Genomic DNA, 22,131 nt, shown 5'->3' with positions numbered 1-22,131 from the left:
CATATTCATATTTCCTCTTAAATGTATTTTATTTAACCCTCATTCAACCAGGGAGCATCTTGAGATTGAACATCACGTTTTTAAGAATGTTCTGGCCAAGATATGCCGAAATAATGAGTTACAGACACGAACAGTAATACAAGATATGCAACAGAATAACTAATGTATCGAAAAGTATTACAATTGTACTAAAACTTTCCAAAAGAATGGCACCTTGATCATCTTAAAACAACCCAAGAGCTGCCTAAAATACTCTCAGTTTTGATGTGGTAATGTGGAGGAGATTACCATGACACTTATCTCCTTGAAAATGTCATAACTAACACAAAATAATAATACTTTAAGTCACTTTAAATAAAACCACTGAGTGTGTACATTACTGCTTACAGTCTGGTTCTCTCGAAAACTAAACCGCATTATTTATAAATATGGAAAGTATACGTACCACATAGTAAATAATAATGTAAGTAATTAACATAACATAAGTAATTAAATTGCTAAAAATAGAGAAAATTAGATAATGCTAGATTGTTTGACATGCAGCAGTATGAACTTATTCATGTAGTCAAAGGAGGCGTTTATAGACCCACCCAGACAAAAAGCAATGTGCATAATGTATTTGTATACCTCTGTCAGACGCTGCATTGTACACTTTGACAGTAAACCACTGGGGCCGCCCGGTGGCGTGTTTGGGAACTGCACCGGCACGCGTCAACTCTGAGGACGGCTGCTGTGATTGGCTGTCGTTAATCACGTGTTTATTCTGAAGATGGCGTCTCCAAATGGAGGTAAATTCTAATTCCTAACCCTGCTACGCCGTGTGTAAATTGTAAATTTCACATGTTTATGTATACTTAAGCGTTAGCGACTCCTATGGTGTCTTGCACGAACATCCCGAAGACGACGGAATAAACAGTTCGCGCTGTATTTTTACTGTTTGGAGATGTTTCCTTCCGTTGGCCAAAGCATTCAGTAGCCCCAGTGTAGTATGTGCATGTGTTTCCAGCGGAGAGGGAAGCTCGAGCCCGACTGTCTTCGGCTTGAACCCTAGAGCCGAGTCTGATGCTGCTGCCAGCTCCAAGCAGCTCATGTCGGAAGCTTCAAGTCCCCAAATACTTTCTGTGATCTGTTGACGATACCTTGAGTAGTTGTGGGTTTTGACGTTACTCTCGATAGCCTTTCAATTGTTGAACCCACATAACGTTATTGTTATTGTTATTACTGCTGACAGCATTCATAACGTCACACTCGAGCCACAATGTTAGTGTTTTTACAGTAAAGCAATCTAATACACAGAATGCCACCATCACGAGTTGTCCTCGTGCCTTTGTTTCAATTGTGTTTTATCTTGTAACAACGTAGTGCCTTTAACGACATACACACACACACACACACGCACACACACACACACACACACACATGTATACACACATAGAAATGTGTGTGTGGTTAAAGGCACTACGTTATTGTTTTAAAGTATAGTTTGGGTCAGAGGTTAAAGACAGCATTTGCAATATTTGGTACAGTTAGATCCTTGGCTGGTTATATTGGTTGAACCCAAGTACGGTAGAGACATTGTCATCTTAACTCAAAGTTCCACATGCAACAAAAAAATTTACTAACTGAGTCATTTATGGTAAAAAAAAAAGAAGTGTTCTTAGATGAACCCTTTTTTTTTTTTTTTTACCATAAATGACTCAGTACTTTCACTTTTAAAATATTTCTGTATATTACTAATATTACTATATTTATAAATATTTAATGTATGCATTTTCCATATACAATGCAAAAAAATATAGTCAATTTTGTGTCGTTATAGGTGACGATTTTGAGAGCTCTTTGCTGAGTTTTGAGAAGTTGGACAGAGCGTCACCAGACCTGTGGCCAGAGCAGTGTAAGTGTGCATTCTCCATGCTCTTGTGTAATTAGTCACTATGGAAATGTGTTTTATGTTGCAATAACCTTGATCAACCTGTGATCTCTCATACAGTGCCTGGAGTTGCAGAATTTGCTGCATCTTGTAAAAATGTGAGTTAGCTTCACTGTGGCGCTTTTGATTTACAAATTTGATAATTAGATAGGCTTGACATACTGTGATGTATATATATATATATATATATATATATATGTATGTATATATATATATATATATATATATATGTATATATATATATAGGCCTGATCTACTTAGACCTTTGTTGTGTCTCACATCACAGCCCATCAATAATTCACCCCCCAAATGGATGGCTGAACTAGAGAGTGAGGACATTGAAATGTTGAAAGGTAATGCACCAAACAGTAGAAATTGTGTTATTTTTAAAAACATTTTAAGTTGGTGTTGAACAGGAAGATTGTGGACAGCAATAGTCTTTGCCTATAATCCTGTCAAATGGTATAACATTTTTGCTGAAACACTCATGAGCTTTCATTCTGGGTCCTGCTGTCCTTCTGCAGAGCTGGGTAGTCTGACCACAGCCAACCTGATGGAGAAGGTCAAAGGACTTCAGAACCTCGCTTACCAGCTGGGCTTAGAGGAGTGTAAGTACATGAACAACACAGACCTTTAAAAATGGCCTCTATATTAAAATGTTTTTGTTTGTTACCTTCACTGAAAACACTTGATTAAAATCTATGTGACAAGTATGAAAATGCTCATCTTCTCGTAAGTCACAAGTTACCACTAGATGGTGCTCATAGCCTTTCTGTAGCTAGCTCATGGATTACTGGTGGTGGAGCATCCTTGTGAGCTTTCACTTTTAAAACCATCACATGTTGACTTGACAAAGGTGTGTGATTTGTTATCATAATTCAAAATGGATCATGTCGAAATTGGAACTTTTAAAATTAGAATAAACTCTCAATTCATGTGAAACAGCAGAGATAATTTGACTTTGAGGTCTTGAAATGATAGATTTCAGTCAATCTTGTTAAAATGGAAAATGTAAGAAACAAGGACATGCTCACAAGAACCCACACAACAAGTGCTCAAACATTTGATTGATGCAAAATCTAGTTTTTAATCCATTGTCCACAGCCTCCATTGTCATAATCCGTGTGGATTAGAGAGATGTAGTTCTAAGTGCTCTAAGAGAAAAAAGGGTATTTATTCCTCCAGTGAAAAAGCACATAAGCAATGAAGAATTGTGGTATAACCTCCCCCTTAATGGGATGGAAGATATAAATATATGTACATAGATTTTCTTTCTTTTTTAAGTCATTTACATTTAACCACCTTGCGTGTACGACAAAGGGACACACAAAGTGATGGGATACAAACAGTGCGGCAGTGCGACCTGCCGGTGGTTTGTAATTAAGACAAAAGCCTGTACATATGAATCAAATTATGCCAAACATAAATAATGAAATTTGAGAGATGCAAAAGGGGAAACTCTTACATTTTCTGAAGAGATCTTCTTATGATTGTAGGCAAGGGAGTTGATGGTATAATAAACAAATATCCAAGGGAACATACTCGTGAAAGAAAGCCCAGATGCAAGTAACCACATATTACCAGGCTATAGATTGTGTAGCATGTTTATATTTGCATAAACCGCAAATTAATTTAGTTGTAAAAGTGTCTCATCTCCCCGACTCCCCTAAACCTGCAGAAGCATGTAATCTGGCTGGTATAAAGATGTTAGCTGTCACAGGTGCAGGCCTGCGGGCTTCGCAATCATGTCGTGTACCTCGGGACGACGGGACACAATGATGGTTATTATTGGTGTCGGAGCAGCCTTGTAATGGGTGCCTGTTTAATGCTCTCTGGTTTAATTTTCTCCTTTTCCTGGCTGTCAGGGGAGGCCTTGTAAATCTCAGCTACTTTTTCATCATGTTTGTGCACTATTCAGTACCCGTAAACGAGACTTTGTGGCGAGAGGGGCAGGGGGACAGGATTTACTGCCCCTCCCCCTTCAGCATGTGGACCATTAAAGAGGAAGCTGGTTAATAGGCAGACCACAATCAACCAGTGAAACCTCTGCAGCCACCCTACTGCGGTGAGAAAAGGGAGCTGGACCAAATATGATTACAAGAACACCGTTCCCCCTATGCCTAGAATACACCTTAGCAGTACTAGTGTTATCATGCATGTTGTGTACTGTGCACATACTACTGCATACTCATGTTTGTACATATATATTAACACAAATGGAAAGGGGGGATCTTTCACTATAATCCCCTCCCACGCCTCCTCCTGCACCAGCACCCCCAGTAATGGCTGTGTGGCGCTGGCCTGGTCCAGTCCCAGAGGGGCTTGACGCGTGCCTCTTCCTCAGGCCACAGCTGTTACTCCACCCCATGATGAATGCCCCTGTCGTGGGCCGCTGAGCGCGGGCATCAAGCCCTGAGTCTCTGGGGAAAGCTGAGGACTCTGATAAGTGCTGTTATTGGAGATAATTGAAAGCTGAGTGTTCCTTTGGGATGCACTGGAGGGCCCTGGGCTACTGGGACCCAAACTGCTGGAGTTGGTGATGGTGCTCTATCACACTTGTGTGCTCAAGGCTACTGAATACAATTCAACACTTGTCCATTGAAACCAATCTCAGGAAATTACTAAATGTGATTGTCAAGTCACTACAGTGACATTTTTGAGTGAATACCTTTATTCTGATAATGTGATTATATTTCCAAGTTGGTGTTTTTAAGCGATATTCACACATAGGGCTTAGGCCAGCTCCCAAAACGTCGCTTGGTGGAAATTGTAGAAAAGCGTACGTCACAGAGATTCAAGTGAACCGTGTCTTTGACAGAGTCACATGGGGGTTGGATAAAAGCTGATCATGTACCCTTTGAAGGTTCTAAATACAAGATTGGGAATATTTTCGATTGTCTCTTCACGGCTCACAACATGTCGAAGGCGAGCGAGTGGCTCTCAGCTAACGGTGCTAACTATGGTGAAAGTGCTGACAGAGCTAACAGCGTTTAACTGAGGAGTAGCTGGAGGGGTGCTACCCACGACGACACTGCCGGTTGTACGTTGGTTGTGACCGCCGTACGAGAGCAGAGCAGCGGCAATAAACTCATCTATGGGGCTCGCTCACATGCACGCACATGTGCATCTTGCATTAAAAGCAAGAAAAAGGTAGACGTTACTCCACTATCTCTGTAAAGAGCAGATAGTTGTTTGCTGCTATTTAAAAATGTTTTTGACACTGTTAAATAGAGAGAAGGAAATCTGTTCTAGGCCATGGACTAACATGTGAATCTTATGAATTCATATGAATTTGCAGTGATTGGAAGCGTTACTACCTCGGTGACAGCATCACTCAGTGTGTTCTGGGAGTAGGAACACCTGTAGCACCGCTGAGCGCCGTGATGCCGCATGGCGTAGACCCAGGCTGACCTCTGTTGCTTCTGTCTGTGTGAAGGTGAGACTGAAGGTCGCCCTGCCCTGACAGCTCCTAATGCGCCCACATTCACCTCAGCCTCCTCCTCCTCACCCTGAGGATCAATCTCCGGCCTATTAGAACCATGCCGCTGCTGAATATGATTGCATTCACTGGGCCCCCGCTGGTACTAATGTGCCTCCATCAATCCATCAGGCGGGCTGACCGCTGAGCGGGCGGTTATGAAGTGCCGGAGCTGACAGCAGCTGTATGAGAAACAGGGAAAGCCTCCCCACCGCCACTACCCTCCCTCCTCACCTCTACTACTCCACTCTGCTTGTTTGTTCACCTTTCTCCTGTCTCTCTGTGGGCTCGTAGTTGCGATGAATGGCAACATTGTGACCCTTTGAAGGTGACTACTATGTCAGCTCAGTTTTCATCATGTTACTGTTCAGTAACCTTGGGCCTTGTGCCGTTAGTCCCCTCAGATTGGCTCCCATAGAAATATATGTTTTCGAATTATTGGGGGTGCCGTTTCATAATAGTGCTGCTACTACGTTGATTGTCCATTGTTGGAAAATCTTTCGCAGTTCCACACACATTTTACGTCAGGATGACATGTGCGTAGCAGGTTGCCGCTGTATCTGTGCAAAGCTGTCCGTATCTCAAGCAGGATCAGTGTCGAAGCTGTGTGAAAGCAGAGGCAGGCAGAGCTCAACACACACTCACACACACACACACACACTCTCACACACACCCTCCTTGGTTCTGCCTGCCTGCCGCATCCCTGAGCAGATCGGAAATGACACCTCATTTCCATAAAGGCATTAGGAATTCATTGGATTTTCTTTCCCAGCTAATCATAGTGCGAGTGTAAAACCTTTTAGGCTTTTTAATGAATGATTTTTGACTGATTGCCTATTAATAAGGACACCTCTTGAACAGGCATAGGCTGGTGCAGGGGTTGGGAGGTGCAGATGTGTTTGTTTTGGTGTGTGTGTGTCTGTGTGCGTGTGTGTCAGCCAGGCGGAAATGCATTGGAGGAGAAGGAGGAGGAGAGGAGGTGTGGGCTCTCTCGGTTGGGACATAAAGAGGAACCAGTGGCTCCCCTGGGAAATCACAGCTCGTGTCTGCATCTTAAATATCCCTGTGAAGTATCAATAAGTGGGTAATTGAATTTTGAACACAAACATGAGCGTCAGGTGTATGTGTTGCAAGACGGGGGTGCTGTGGGATCGTAGGCTGAATGTGTGCGCCTCCAAGTGTTTCTTTGCTTGTGTGTGTCATCTCCTCTGTGTCTACCGTGTCCCCCGGGGAGGAGGGCGGTGAAAGAGGATGTTAAATCCATTAAATAAAGCTTACAGACCGTAATAGCTGAGCAGCACTCAGAGATGGGCAGTGAGGGTCAGATAAGTCCTCTTAACTCTTAATGAAAGTGAATTGGGGCATTCAGGGCTGGGGTCCAGGGCTCCAGTTAACCCAGGTGGTCATCTGTCTTTGGAGCTAACAGGGGTCCAGGGGCTCTCTGGTATTGTGCCATGGAGAGAGGCAGCCAGATGTGGGGGGGGGCGGGTGGCGAAGCGATGATTACTCTCATTTTATACACAGGGGAGTCGTGGTGGGGGCTGGGAGCGGACTGTGACAATGACACCCAGATCACTCACCGTAAACGAGGGGAAAGTAAGATGTTACACCACCGCGCTTCCTCTCGCATTTACATTCGGGCCACCTGGGATTCTCCCGATGAAAATGATTTGCCAGAGCGGAACGGAAAACTGCAGAAACATTTGGGTTGCACCACAGAATCTCCTCCACTGTAGTTTGAGCTCGATGGTTCATTTTGGGGAAAAGGGCAACGTTTTAAATAGCCACAAGGCATATTTAGCAAGTTGCAGATATAGGTTAATCCCCATTGTTGCCATGTGACTTTTGCAGCATTAATCAGGACAAAATCTACAGCCAGAGGATTACTGGGCTGATGTGGGAGGCTCTCCTGTTATCTGCTCCACAGCGGCTTCTCTGCCAACACGTCCTCAGCCCTCATTCTGATGATAACCTGGCTGAGTTAACATGTTGTGTCTATTTAGGGATACAAATATTTCAAATTGCTTTAATGAAAATTGATTGCAATGTCAAATGATTATATACAGTATGATGTGGCCGTGTTCACTAAACTAGCACGGTAAGCTGTGGTGGAATCTCAGACCAGATATCGGGCTGAATGACAATTAGATGGCACAAATCAACAGGGCAAAGAGATGGCCCACGCAATCTATAAGGTGTCATTGAGTATGGATGGCAGTGGGAACAAGATGCTGATGAACTTAGTACGAAATTAGTAATTGACCTTTCTAATCAACTAAATAAATTTCTAAGTCCCACTAATCAGTATTGATCTACCCCGTTGTATGACTAAAACGTGTGTGTGTGTGTGTGTGTGTGTGTGTGTGTGTGTGTGCGTGTGCGTGTGCATGTGTGTGTGGCTTTCTAACTGTCACCGGCTCAATAGGCTGTGACATAAATGGGGGACCAAGCAAGTTTACAAGAAAACAATAAGAATATTTATTTAAATGTAACTGTAACTTCTTTATTAAAGTATTATGTGCATTTATGTTCATGTCTTTTTACCATGAAATTTCCTGGAGAATTCGATTCAGACTTTTTACCTGTTAGCATCGGCCTTTTTCACAGAAGCTATTTTTGTTACTTGTTACTTATTTCAATGATGAAATATTGTTTATTTCCATTTAGCTGCTTCAATTTCAGGGTCCTGGTGGTGCGTGCTGGCTCACTGTCAGACTAGCCAAGTATCCATTCAAATGTAGCACAAACTAGAAATTATGAATCGGTCACAATAATCCAGACGATCAGCCAAAGAAGGTGGATGAATGCATGGGACCGCCTACTATCCAAATATTGGAAGTTGGGCGCATAAAGATAAACAGCTGTTGGCAATAATTCTCAAGCCGTGTGTCAATAAGCCACTAAAGAAGAATAGATGACATAATAAAGAGTGTCAGTCAAACTTCACACAAACAATAATTAAGTGGAAAACGTGATTGTAATGTTATTTAGGTTTGTTTCGTGTGTTTTTTGAGAACGGTGTCATCGCCCCACAGATCTGATGTTTTTTATCCTTCGGTGTGGAAGTTTCAGAGGACATTTTGGACATAATTTATTTACATTATGCTTTATTAGCTTAATATGCTTCCATTCCCCTTTGTTACATTTAGCTTTTATTGATACACAAACCTTCCACCTTCCAGCCAATCATGGAAACGTTGTTGTGATTTTTGGATAAGCAACAAAGAAACTGGTGAATAGAAATGCACAAATAGCTTACTGCAAGATAATTTTTTTTATTTAACCTATATTTAGCCAGGCAAAACAGATTCTTATTTTCAACTGTGGCCTGAAAAGAGGCGAAAACCTCTTGAGGGAAAGGATAGGAAAAATAAATAAATAACAGGGTTAAAAAACAAAGACTTGAATAGAACAGCCATCCTTATTATGAACTATTATTATGAGTAGTAACACGTGTTCTTTTCCTACTATGACTATATAAAGGTCCCATTGCAGCTCTTTCAGTGGTCCCACTATGTATCCTCGTTCCAGTTACTTTTGTGTTGTGTCCTTCCCCACCTGTCATACTCTTAAGACGTTGCTGAACATTTTCCATATTTCCTTTTTATATAAAGCGAGCCACACATCATAAATTGAGCACGGATTTATGTTTAATGGGGTCTTTAATGTGATTATATCAATGGTATTTCTTTCTGAGTAGGGCAAGGCTGAACTGAACCGTAATTAATAAGACCCTCAGTGGGGCAAGGGGGTCTCAGGGGTGGCAGAGCCATCCTTGATCCATTTTACAGTTTGGGCTCATCAAGAGATGGAGAACGTGCTAAGAGAGGGAGGGAGAGACGCATGACACCTCTAAATCTAAAGTGCCTTTCCCATTCCTCGTGTAACTGCTCCTAATTTGAACGTGACATTGGCGCACTCGAGGCTTCTGGGTCACCTCAATGTAATTGCTTTCTCTCGCCTGATTTTGATGGCTTCATTTCAATCTTAAGCACCCTATGCATGTCCAGGGGTCCTCTGGTGACTTTGTTTAGGGTGATTTGAAGAGACAGCAAAGTGCAAAATGAATCCATCCCATTCCAATTAGCATCATCTTTAACCTAATGAGGGACACCTCAAGGTGATGTGGCCCCCACGCCCAGATGCACCATTATCATTCCACACCGGGCAACTAATTTAAATTACTAACTGGCCCGGCTTTTTCATTACCCGGCTCGGGCGGGGGAGGCGGGGGCGACTTCACACAGGCAGCCAGCTGAGATCCTGATCATATTCTTATTGCAGGCATCATGAAGGGGGATGACTTTCTGCTAAATGCCCATTTGAAATCAGTCCTCTCTCCGCTGCTCTGAAGTCTTATATTTGCGTGATGCACAATGTTGGGTAGAAACTGAATAGAGTCGCTGAGGTAATCTTTGCAGCTCATAAAAACCATAATGCCGCTGAGACGGTGATCCTCTAGTCATCTTTAACAAAGAGTAATTACTGTACCTGGATGGTGCATCTCCAGGGTTCATAATGATGCTGCAGGAAAGTCTCTGCAGTCTCTTCAGGAACACGAGTGTTTGTCTTTGAATCCTCAGCAATGAACGCTGTTCCAAGACCAGTTTGAAAAAGGGCCGACAGAAGGGACAACTCTGTTGTTGGACTGTTTTTGGCACAGTTACCACTCGTGGGTAAAATCCGGGTGGTCGGGCCTTTAACAATTTTAACAATCTGTTGTACTTGCACCACAGATGTTGCTGGGAATCAGGTGTGGGAAAATAAGGAGGGCTGGGAAATATTTGCACTCAAACATTTGCAATCACTGTAAATGTACATCACTGAATGATGTAACCTTCATTTTGGTTGAGTTATTTCTACATTTATTTACAGTTGGGGTATAGTCTCTGAGAAAAAAAACATGAAGCCAGTATTGAAATTATATAATTTTATTGTAATATGAGATGTCTCATCTCATGTACAGTTTAGAAGTATATCTTCTTTCTGCAAGCATCAGCTTGGGTCCCAACATTTTAGATCTTTTTTGTGACTTTATGTCAAGAAACAGAAATTTGATCTTACATTTTTTTTCAGTTTGGAGTAATACAATCATCCAGAATTTCAGAATGATTACAGACATGAATTTGTGTCGCAGAATATGCGTTGCATTATTTCCTCAGATTTAGATTCAGTGACCCGCCTCCTCGAGGTTTAATTTCAATAACCGTATTTAAAGCCGAGCCTTTGATACGGCTGAAATGAATGTCGCTGTGTTGCCTTTAAAGCGGTTCCCTTATTCTTATTTTGTTAGTCATTTGTTGCTTACTTTATAGATGGCCATATTCCATAATCACAAGTTGAGGTTAATAGAGACATTTTGCTTCTATTCTTACTCATCTTGCATCCACACAGATTCACACTTTCATGCATGCGTAGGTCTGAGTACTTGTGCCTCACTACATTGAGACGGCGATCAAGCAAATCATCAGACTCTTTGGTAGCTTCCATTTTATGTTGTTTTCCATGTCCTGAATGAACAGATGTTTGTATAAATTACCTCCCACTGTGACACTGTAGATATTAAATACATGCCTTGCATTACTAAACAAGAGTTCTGAAGTGGTTCGAGCTGCAGGCAAATGTTGTGGAAGACTGGCTGATTTTACCAACTTATGACAACAGATTGTTGGAAGAGTGTTAAAGCAAAAGAGTCGTGGTCTCTCACATGCATACTAATGAAATAAAGGTCTCTTCACGTGAGCAGTGGTTCACCTTGAATATGTGACGTTGTGTCTTCTTGTCTTCCAGCCAGGGAAATGACCAGGGGCAAGTTTCTGAACATCTTGGAGAGGCCCAAGAAGTGACATGGGTTTGGTGAAGTAACCGGGAATGTGGGACTGCAAGGTGAATCTGATCTATGTGTTTACCAATATGCATAACAACACAGTTCAAAGACTTTACTCTCAAACTATTAATTGGAGTAAAATTGCTCTCTAGCCGAGGTCTTATCTCGGTGCACCTGCTGTACTCATGGATATAGATGCCTTTACATTTACAGAAAAATGTAGAATGATTTATTTCTTCTCGTTGAATTTCTCTGTTGCTTGTAGACCTGCCTTGATGAAATGTTCGTAATTTATTGTTATTTCTATTTTCAACATGATTTACTTTTTTTTGTGCAATTTGTGAAGTTGTACAATAAAGTTTTTAAAAGAATTAAAAAGATGGTCGCCTTTCATTTCACGTGTTTCTGCATGATTCAGTTTGCAGCCAAAGCAAAAAGAAAACCTTCCACTTGTGCTCACCCGGCTTTCCATTTAATGAGCAGGTTCACACAAAACATTGCGTAAAAATAATATTGCGCATTGTCATCGCCTTTAATGAGAGCTGACATAATTACGAGGACCACTTCTTCTCTAATTAGCACACTTCAGCGTTGTCGGAGCAAGCGGCCTGGCCGAAAGAGAATCAGACAGGCATGCCGAAAGGGAAACAAAAAGGAGTCCATCCGCCATAATGCGGTAGGACAAGGCCTCGGCCTGTTCTCGGCTGGAGATGTCGCTGGGCTCCGGCCGCGAGTTACACTTCTCCCCGGGCCGCTAATAAGCCCCTAATCGTCTTTCCGATTCACACGGACAGAGGCCGCCATTGCCTCAGTGGCTCCGCCCCCTGCCGCTCACGCGGACCCTGGCTCACCCCTCCTAAAAACAAAAAGACCGTTACATTTTAGCTGTGTGCAACTATTGGGATTTATAGTTGTTGTTTTTACATAGTAAATACTGGAGGTGACCAAAATAGCATACTGCACCAAATAATGTCAATTCCTTGTAACTGCCAAACTGAATTGAAAACTTTCTATTAAGGCACCTCTTTTAAAGTGTTTAATAGGAAGTAATAGTGGCTTTGTTATGGTTTCTTAAGCCTTCACTGGTGCTTTGTAGATCAATAATAGGCAACAAATAAATGGTTATTCTTCTCCAGTCACCTTACCCTCTGGAAAAGAGTTGTGGAACATGTTGACAAAGTAAAAACATAATCAAAGCTGGCAAGCCACATGTTGTTTAGGTTGTGAAAACATAACTTACAACTTACCAGGTATAGGACAGAGTACATTCAGTATACTGTGTATAAATACGCTGTTAGGCCTTCAAGTAAAAGTGGATTATGAAATAAATGTATAAGTAAGTAAAAGTACTCGTTCTGCAGGCAAATGGCTATGTTACAATCGAATAGGCCTATTATATAGTGTGAATGTATGCATGTGTAAGTCAAGTTACTGTTGGTCAAGATGCATCTGATTTGAACTATTTCCCAAAGGTTATGGACAGTTTAGTCTACAACAGTGTATCATATGTTTTGTAGGCCGATGCACATTCTTAAAACGTACATTGCAGTTCCAAGTGGTTTGTATTTAGTTACTTATTAAATAATGGAGGTGCCGCTGTCACTATACTGGTTGCACACTTGTTGATGCTGACTTGATGAACATTCAGTGGTAAGCGACCTGACATCCACAATATGCTCCCTCAGCCAGACAGCCTTTTCAAGAAACGGGTCAGTCCCCACAGAGCTGGTCATCCATAGAGAGAGAGAGAGAAAAATCAGAGCTCCTCCATCTATCCACAGAGCCTTCACCTCACATAGCCTCTGTGCCCCAACAATGTGTCCCGAGTCCTTAAATTAGCTGTCAATTAGTGCAGATTAATCAACTCCTCGCCTAATTAAGCAATGCCGACGGGCAGCTACCAAACATGCCATTGTGGAGGAGCCATGAGAAAGCTGCGGGGCTTGCAAACTCTTTCTGTACTGGGGGGCGGGAGGCGGGGGCATCGCCTCACATCATCCAATGCTTTGGGAAAGCAGAGGCTCTGGCTGTGCTTTAGTTTTTCCCTGACTCGGCTCCACATGTGTGCTGTCATCAAGTTGTCCCGGACCCCGTTTCAACACCGAGGACACAGCTGGATTCAGATAAACAAAAAATGTCCAACAGCTGTTTGCTTTTTAATCTGCAGCCGTCAGATCCTGCAGGTCTTTGATGGGCAACCCAATCTACACGAATGACTGAACTAGATCTTCCCTTAATCTAGAGCCTTATAGGAAGCTTCTCTGCATGTAAATCAGCGTGCAGCCTTTTTCATAGGAGATGGATTATTAAAAGCCATACACAGAGGAGATGTGTTGCACTATCAACAAACCAAGAAGGCCTGTATAGATTGCAACAGGAGCGATGATGGAGTGAAAGGGGGCAGTGACTTTCCTGTAATACGGGTCATCCTGACTCACACCCTTCCTTGTTAATAAATGACTTGATCCCAACAGGCTGATGTGTCATTAGCATATCCTAATAACATTGATTTCTTCATTAGAATTTCCACTAAATAGACCCTAATTAGTTTCAACTGGCCAATTGCAGCAGCAATATTGTTCTCCTTCTCAATGCAGCTCATTTCACACTTTTTGATATGAAAAATGATGTTGCAAGGCAGATCTCCTGAGGCTCTGGTGTGCCTAAGGTCACAAGTTGTGTATTTTTAGGTTACATTAGTAAGGTCAGAGATAAAATAAGATAATCCTTTATTATTCCCACAGCGGGGAAATTTGCAGGATTATAGCAGCAGAGTGGGTAGTGCAAACGAACAAACAACCAACATAAGTAGAAAAAAGATCAAAACAAGTATAATAAATACGTAATCACACAGTAAAGCTATAACAAAATAAAAAAACTAAAACATGATGTAGTCAGACTGAATGTTTGTTAATATTGCACAGTGGATTGCACCGATTGTTCTTGATTTACATTGTAACATGACAGGCTTGTCTATATTTATTATTTAACTTGAGATTTGATTTTATTGCATTGTTACTTTGATAACATGCACGCTATGTGTGCAAAGTGCATCTTTTGGAAGCCCTATGTTCACAAAATTAGCCAGTCCTTGTTATTATTCTAAATGATTTCCGATACAATTCATGCCAATGTAAAAAAAAAACTGAAAAAAAATACAAAGTATAAAATAAGCAGGAAATATAAAAACAGAATATATTCATGAGATTGCATGGGGCACAACAACATTTTAATTAGCTTTATGATAATGAGAGTATTCTCGCTTTTCACTCTCAACCCTCTCATTATCTGATTGACACTGAAACACCAAGAATAAGGATGAACTTGGTATGCATCTTTATTATTATTAGAATAAATATATTAAAATAATAATATATTAAATAATCACATTAGTAAGCCTATATTATCTCTATTTTCTGCAAGTCACAAATCAACCAAATTCAATAAGACCTGGCATCAACTAAAAATGCAAATACCAACAATATAATTGTCTAAATTAATAAACCTGCATAATGCATAAACTTCCTGACAACAATATTCTGCCATAATGTTTTGAGCCTATACGACTCGATTATTCAGTTCAATTTTAAAATTATTATTATTTTTAAATATTGTAATGATGCATACGTTAATCATTAATAACAGGTCAGCACATTATTTAATAGTCTTCCATTTGTGTCCTATATTATGTATAATTCACCCTCTCCTCTGGGGAAATGTTATATGATTTAATCTGCTCTGTAGTCTGTGCTGCTGCTGCGGGATTAACGCAGTGCAGGACCGCGCAGGCAGAGTGGGTCCATATCGTCCAGCTGTCGTTTTTGGGAGGGCCTTTGATTTGCGTGTGATGAGTTTCCCAGAGCATCTGGAGATCAATTATCCATTCATGTGAGCCAGTGGTTGCACAGAGAGATCATAGCTGTGTGTGTGTGCGCGCGTGCGTGCGCGCGTGTGTTTGTGTGTGTAAACAATTCAGAAAAAGGTAATACATACTGATTTACTCTCGGATGTTGAGGTAATTTTACAGCATTTCAAAAGTAGCAAGAGGTGTGAAATAGACGATTTAATTACTCCCGATACCTAAAACGGATATAAGCAATGATTTATCTGCAGGGAGTCTATAATGCCTGAAACAATTGTTGGTGTTTGTTACAATTAAAATAGCATATATAATTTTGACGTTCCCTATCTTTGTCACTTTTAGTCAAATAAAAGGTCAAATATGTGGATCCGGTTCCGGACGCTGTTGTCTTTCTCATTTCGCCCCTCTCCCTGCCACCTTGAAGAGTCGTTTTGTTCCATCCTTTCTCTCTGTAGCCTAAATCCTTTCCTCGTTTATCCATATAGTCCTGAGGAAATGCAGATATGTATCGGAGAGGGCGTATAATGCATCCTTGATCCACAGGAATCCTGAATCCTTGCAGCTGATTGGCTGCTGCGTCCTGCCTCTTGTTGGGATGGACCTGTTGGATAAAAGGACCATTTTCTAAAGGACACTTGTGTGTTATACTGACGATCATGCACTGGGGACCATCCTGTGAGACGGGATAATAAGAAATAGGCCTTTCAAGTAGCATCCGAAGACACCATGACGGGGAAACAAGGCGCCGTGCTGTCGGAAAGTTTACATTTATCGGAGAAAAGCTCTCCGGGTGCAAATGGAGGGAGTAACAACCACCAGCCGAAAAGCAGCGCGACCCATCCGCCGTCCAGGTGCACCGGCTTTGGCATCCAGGAGATACTGGGGCTGAATAAGGAGCCGTCCGCGGCGCCGAGGAGCCCGCTGAGCTCGCTGCCGACCGCGGCGCACCTGATCGCCGCTCGGTCCTTCCTGGGCCCCGCCGGCATGGGTGTGGGTGTCGGGATGGGATTAATCGACCCTTGTAGAATACCGTCGTTTTACAGACAACCAGTGTTTTTGGAGTCTGTGCTCTCGAACGCACGAGACGTTCACCTGCAGCCTCACAGCAGGTCCGTCGGGCCGCTGGACATCAGCCAGTCCGCCAGCTCAGGTGATGATCTCAGTCTGTTTGTTCATTTTAAATACTGATCTCCCTGCTACATGCCATTTTGTTCTTCGTATTTCCAACCTGCTTCTGTGACTGTATTGACATTTTTTTCACATTGTATTATTATTATTATTATTATTGCTGTTATTGTTGTTAATATTATTATTATTATTATTGTGTGGCATTATATGAAATAACTGAAGTGAAATACAATAGCAGTGCTGTGTTAGTGTCAACAGTTATGTATTATATTTATTCAGATTATGTACGTAATTTTCTTTATTAACTGTGCTTTTTTTCTGTTGTTTAAAAAAAAAATCCAGACTCAGATGATTTGTCTTCAAATGAAAGAAAACTCTCAAAGTCATCAGTGAGTCAAAGCAAGAAACGGAAGAAAAGACGCCACCGGTTAGTGTTGATTTTTGGTTATGGCAAATGTTATTTTGTTTAGGAATGACAAATTCGCTGAAATTCACATGACTGTATTTTTTAAGTAACGAGTGGCCTCACCTTTTGGGCCGACAGAAATCCACGCGCAATGCTTTCTATCGACGTCTTTTTTAGTTTTAAAGGCTCATCGAAACATATAATAAACTAATACTCGCTGATAATAATGTTACTATAAATGAAACGAAGATTGCTTGTGTTTTCATCCAATGTTGCATGTTCTGTTTGGTTTGCTACATTACTTACACCCATGCACATGGATAATAAAAGTCTCTTTTATAGAAATTAACTCTTATTTATATTAATGTGTTCAATGTTGCTTTACCGTTTCTGTTTTTTTTATTTACGTCTTTATTCAAATCAGACTGGCTTGATTCCTGCAGGGCACAATATATTATGTCCAATGTGTCCACATAATGATAACCCGTTTCCACAGGACGATATTCACCTCATATCAGTTGGAGGAGCTGGAAAAGGCCTTTAATGAAGCGCACTACCCGGATGTTTATGCCCGAGAGATGTTGGCCATGAAAACAGAGCTACCTGAAGACCGAATACAGGTAATACTCGAGTGAGGCACTCTCTCTCTCTTTAAGGTCAGAAAAATAATTTGTCATCTTTCAATCGAAAGTGTGTCTTGTAGACCATGGACCATCATTTTATTGTGTAACATAGACAGTTTGTATGTGTTTCCCTTCATTTAATTTTTTTTTATCGAGACAGCCTTTAAGGTGCACTTTTTGGAATTAAGCTTTATTTTAAATATATTAATTATACAGATTTCATGAATGTGCATGTGGTATAAGGCACTACGCCTACCTTTAGACGTTTAAAAGAAATAATACATTCTGGTCCTTGGGATTTTCTTTTTTTAAATCTCATATTATAAGCATACATATACTCAAATAGGTTCGTGAAGTTATTTTTTTTAATATTCTCCCTATATATATGCTCTCGGTCAAATATATTGCACAGCATGCTTGCCTAATCAAAGCAAAGCTACTTATTAATTCCAATGCATTTTAGCCCATTGCTGACATTATTGTAAATATTTAAAAAGGTGTCTTTAAACACTTGTTGGATGTTATAAGGCAAATATTATTGTGTGCCTTGTGAATGTGCACCTGTAATTGTTCACTTCCCTATATCGGCGCTCACAGCCTCCTGTAATATGTGAGCACGTGCCGCCAGCTGCTCTCCCGTTTAGGGGAGATGGGCGAAGTGAGTCCCCGTAAATCGATCAACGAAGCCCCCCCCCCCCCCCCCCCCCCCCCCCCCCCCCCCAACATTCCTCCCCGGGACAGATCATCTCTCATCGGGCGCAGTTGGATGTGAAACAATTTGTTCTCCGAGAAGGATCCGCTAACGACCTAATCAAGCTATCAAGGCGGAAGAAGATTGCAGTGTGACCTGCACCATCCATCCATCTGCCTTTTAATCTCGTTCTCATTACGGGCTGCAACGGTACAGCCGCAAATAAATAAGAAGGAGAAAAAAAAGGAAATAAATAAATAAGCCCAGGCCTGCTCCGATCCTAAACAACATTAACACCCAATTTCCCATCGAGTGTAATTAGTTAAATCAGACGAGCTCTGGAGGCTGGCTGCTGGAGGGACGCAGGGAGTTCAAATGAAATAACTACATTGAATTTATTAGCACGGGTCAATAGCGCTGCTCCCCCGAGTCCCGGTAGTTTAATTTCCCGTGATATTTGCCCGCCTGCCCGCCATCGATTGGGCCTGAAATTAACTTATTTTTCAATCAGCCTCGGCGTGCCCCTGGGTCACTGCTCCTCGCTGCTTCTTACCGGGCTTCTTTTGGGGGCCAGAGAAGCAATTTATCACGGGAAAAAACAGTATCTTGTATGAAATAAGGATTATCGTCAGAATTATCAGGAGGGGGAAAGAATGCATGAAAACGGTTGGATCGTTTTGCATTTAATCCCGGGCCCCTCCTCTCTCCAGAGCCATTAGAGGGGCCGAAGTGTTTCACAACCCTGCGTTGTGCTATACTATCAATGTGAGCTGACAGACAGCCAGCACAGCCTAAGCAGTTGTTGGCAAGCGGCCAAGTGAAGTGTCACGACGTGTCAACCATCTATAAGGGCCACAGGTAGCTGCAGATCAGCTGTGACAGGAGGCTCAGATCCTTCACACCTGTAGCAGGTTATGGGAAATCAATGGCCTCAATCCAAATGGTGCACTTGTTGTCACAAGTCACAACGAATCACACTGGAGGTTCCCAAATGGATCATCTTTGAAATATACTTATCATGCAGAAACAAAGAATGGCTTTAGCAATGGTTAATAAATACTATAATAAAACTTGGTTCACCCTTTCTAATAAGCCATTGTGTTTGCAGACATATACATCATTAGTAAATCATTTGTTAATTATTGATAAAACCAAAACCTTGAAGGTGTTTTATTAGAACGTGGTACCAATAGTTACATGTTGCACACACAAGGACATTCAAAATTCATACTGCAGTTGGATTTTTTGCAACCCTCAAATGAAACCACAAATCAGCCATTTCCAAACTATTAATCATTATAGATTACAACAAACAACATAAAAAGTGCACACAATTTTGTGCACACAGGTTTTGTAGTCAAATTAACCTGTGTTCCAGTAATCCAATGCATACACGTTATTTGTCTTATCTGGAGGTGAGTAATAGCTGGACCTTGTGTCGTCCTGTTACAGGTGTGGTTTCAGAACCGCAGAGCCAAGTGGAGGAAGAGGGAGAAATGCTGGGGCCGCAGCACAGTGATGGCCGAGTATGGGCTGTATGGAGCCATGGTGAGGCACTCTATCCCCCTGCCAGAGTCTATCCTCAAGTCTGCCAAGGACGGCATCATGGAGTCCTGCGCCCCCTGGCTGCTCGGTGAGGCTGATGTCTGACTGTTCCCCCCTACCCCACCCGCATCATGATCTCATTGTGTCAACAGTTCTTGGTTGTTTTAATAGATGTAGCATGTATATGTAGCATATTATTCAATAGTACAGCATTGCTATGTGAAATGTGTTCACGCGTAATCATGACCACAGTGGCGTGACGGGCTGATACAGTGTGCAGGGACTTAATGCTGTCATTGTAAAGCCGTGGAACATGGCATCGACTTAGCAATACATACAACATGTCCATCCTTGACGCTGGCCACGCCTTGCCCGTCATCAAACATTAAATTCTAAACCGGAACTATCTTTGCTTGCTATTTTCAGTCCAAGATGGCTTACCAATCAACAGACGCTATTCTAAATCTGAATACCCGCAACTCTTTGCAGGGATGCACAAAAAGTCCACAGAGGCGGCGGTCCCCCCAGCAACAGGGCAGTGTGATGCGGCCCAGCAGCCGAGCTCTCAGAGGGCGGAAGAAGCCGAGGCGGAGGAGAAGAGGTCAGAGGGCAAGTCCACCATTTCTAAAGAGGAACTGAGAGAGAACAGCATTGCTGCACTCAGGGCCAAGGCACAGGAGCACAGTGCCAAAGTGCTGGGGACGGTTTCTCAGGACAGACTGCCGGAGGGCCACCAGGAGAGACCGGCGGCCGAGGAGAAAGCCGCTGATCCCCTGAGTCCTGCAGAGGAAGAGAAAAGTCCCTAGAGGCGGTCACGTTCCTGTGGACTGATAATGTCATGAATGAATGCAGTGGGCTGCACTTGCCCAACATGAGTCAGTGTCCTGCAGGTGCTCATCCCTCAGGGACGTCTCTATCACTGGCCTGCTTCTGGACTTCTCTGAGAGAAAACTCATCTGGCCGTCACTGGTTCACCGCCGAACAGAGGATGCAAAATGCACTTTTTCTGATTTACTTCCAAATCTACAGTTGTTGTTGCTTATGCATAGTAGAGACAATTTGACTGAGTGGGAGTAAAGTGTTAATATGGGTGTATATAGATCCCACAGTTATATAGAGAGTCAGATAGTACAATTGAATGAAGTACAACCGTTATATCATATTAATCAGGACTACCAATGAGCAGTCAAGTGCATTTTATTCTTGGCATTCATTTTAATGTTGCTTGCACAGTTACTGAATGGAGACATTTCAGATAAAAACCATCCCACCGACAGAAAGTAATTGTTGTCCTACTTCGCACTGTACATACTTGATATATTAATCTCTCTCACTGAGGCACACTTTGACATATGTTTACTTGTAGTCTTACAATTGTTTGTGTTTTCATTCCAAAATATGTATAACTCAAAATACAAATCATAAAATAGAAACAACCTTTTATTAAATGTGTCTTTTTGGTGTCTATTTGTTCTGCTTTCCTTTCAAACAAATGGTCAGCTGTCGAGGCATCAAGTTGCCAACTCGCTGGCTCATTAGGTTGCCGGTTTGGATTAGCCCCCGTAATCCGTCGCAGATGAGAGCCTTCACTTTCAGATTAAACTAAGGGACCAGTGCTTTTGGGACAGGAAAGAGAGGGACCCCCCCCCCCCAAGGAAAATGACCTCAGCCTGATTTGAAATGACTTTAATAAATGCTATTACCAGCAAGCTGTTTCATCCTCTTAGCTAAACACTTAGACAAAGTCTAAGAGCTTTACTTGTTGGCGATCTTCATTTTCCACATACAACTATATATCACGCCACTTCATCTCAGCTTTACGACACGCCTACGTGTCTGCATTAGCCGTAATCCATATCACATTTTAAACGTCATCCTCCGTTAGTTGATGCGGCTTCCTAATGAGTTGAACAATTGAGTTCTACTCCAATTAAACAGAGAGCATCTTCAAAGGGCAAGAGGCGACCGTTATCAGTATGCTGCTGCATGTCTCAACACTGAATGGCCCTCAGATTGGAACCATAATGTCAGCCGATGGGGAAAAGGTTGCTAATTATGTTGTTGACAGAGATAAGTTTACACACTAAAACTAATGAATGCTAGCAAATGGACTGGAGTGTGTCAGAGTAATCAGACACGTTGATCGAATGATCCTGGGGCCGACTCGCAATGAATGAAGTCCATTGCATGTAAAAGGGCGTGTGCAGGAATTCTCATTTCTCATTCATATGGACATTTTTTGTCCCATGCACTGTGTCTTAAATAAATTGAAGGTGTGCATGAGCCTTCACAGTCGAGGTAGAATGAACCTGGGAGAAGTATTTAGAAAGATGCTTGACGTGAATAGTGTGAGAGGTATATAGAGGGGCATGCTGGAGATTTGAAGGGTGGAGAGCTCACGCCACAACATCAAATACGTTTTGTTTTATATTAAAACCTTAAAAGAAAGATCAGACATCATGGATCCTCAAATGATAACACATTCTCCCTGAGCTGAAAAAGTATTCTCAGTATATCTTTAGTGTCTTGACATCCGTGGGTACATCTTATTACCTGCTTCTTTCACCATTCTGCAGTTTAACAACATGTGTCATTTCCATTTTCTAAGTCTAAATCTAAATCATGTTAGAGATTGCCATTA

General features: G+C 41.9%; 2 protein-coding genes across 2 annotated transcripts; both read left to right on the top strand.

Moving 5' to 3' along the window:
• Positions 1 to 736: 736 nt before the first annotated feature.
• On the top strand, positions 737 to 11,613 carry lin52 (lin-52 DREAM MuvB core complex component). The gene is made up of 6 exons (XM_034525561.1): positions 737 to 788; positions 1,820 to 1,894; positions 1,991 to 2,028; positions 2,217 to 2,283; positions 2,455 to 2,538; positions 11,199 to 11,613. The coding sequence occupies exons 1-6, from the start codon at positions 770 to 772 to the stop codon at positions 11,252 to 11,254; spliced, it is 339 nt and encodes a 112-aa protein (XP_034381452.1). The 5' UTR covers positions 737 to 769; the 3' UTR covers positions 11,255 to 11,613.
• Positions 11,614 to 15,823: 4,210 nt separating this feature from the next.
• Positions 15,824 to 20,296, top strand: vsx2 (visual system homeobox 2). The gene is made up of 5 exons (XM_034525279.1): positions 15,824 to 16,247; positions 16,568 to 16,652; positions 17,128 to 17,251; positions 19,398 to 19,578; positions 19,917 to 20,296. Exons 1-5 carry the CDS (start codon positions 15,824 to 15,826, stop codon positions 20,294 to 20,296), a joined length of 1,194 nt encoding a protein of 397 aa, XP_034381170.1.
• Positions 20,297 to 22,131: the final 1,835 nt, after the last annotated feature.

This window comes from Cyclopterus lumpus, chromosome 22 (genome assembly GCF_009769545.1).
Source record: "Cyclopterus lumpus isolate fCycLum1 chromosome 22, fCycLum1.pri, whole genome shotgun sequence".
NCBI lineage: Eukaryota > Metazoa > Chordata > Actinopteri > Perciformes > Cyclopteridae > Cyclopterus > Cyclopterus lumpus.
This window is presented reverse-complemented; position numbering and strand designations above follow the sequence as displayed.

Excerpts from the sequence above, each read along its gene's own strand:
- lin52 (XM_034525561.1), top strand. Across the intron at positions 1,895-1,990 it reads AGACCTGTGGCCAGAGCAGT|TGCCTGGAGTTGCAGAATTT; the intron begins GTAAGTGTGCAT and ends TCTCTCATACAG. Across the intron at positions 2,029-2,216 it reads TTGCTGCATCTTGTAAAAAT|CCCATCAATAATTCACCCCC; the intron begins GTGAGTTAGCTT and ends CTCACATCACAG.
- vsx2 (XM_034525279.1), top strand. The coding sequence starts at position 15,824 with ATGACGGGGAAACAAGGCGCCGTGCTGTCGGAAAGTTTACATTTATCG. Across the intron at positions 16,248-16,567 it reads CAGCCAGTCCGCCAGCTCAG|ACTCAGATGATTTGTCTTCA; the intron begins GTGATGATCTCA and ends AAAAAAATCCAG. Across the intron at positions 16,653-17,127 it reads CGGAAGAAAAGACGCCACCG|GACGATATTCACCTCATATC; the intron begins GTTAGTGTTGAT and ends CCGTTTCCACAG.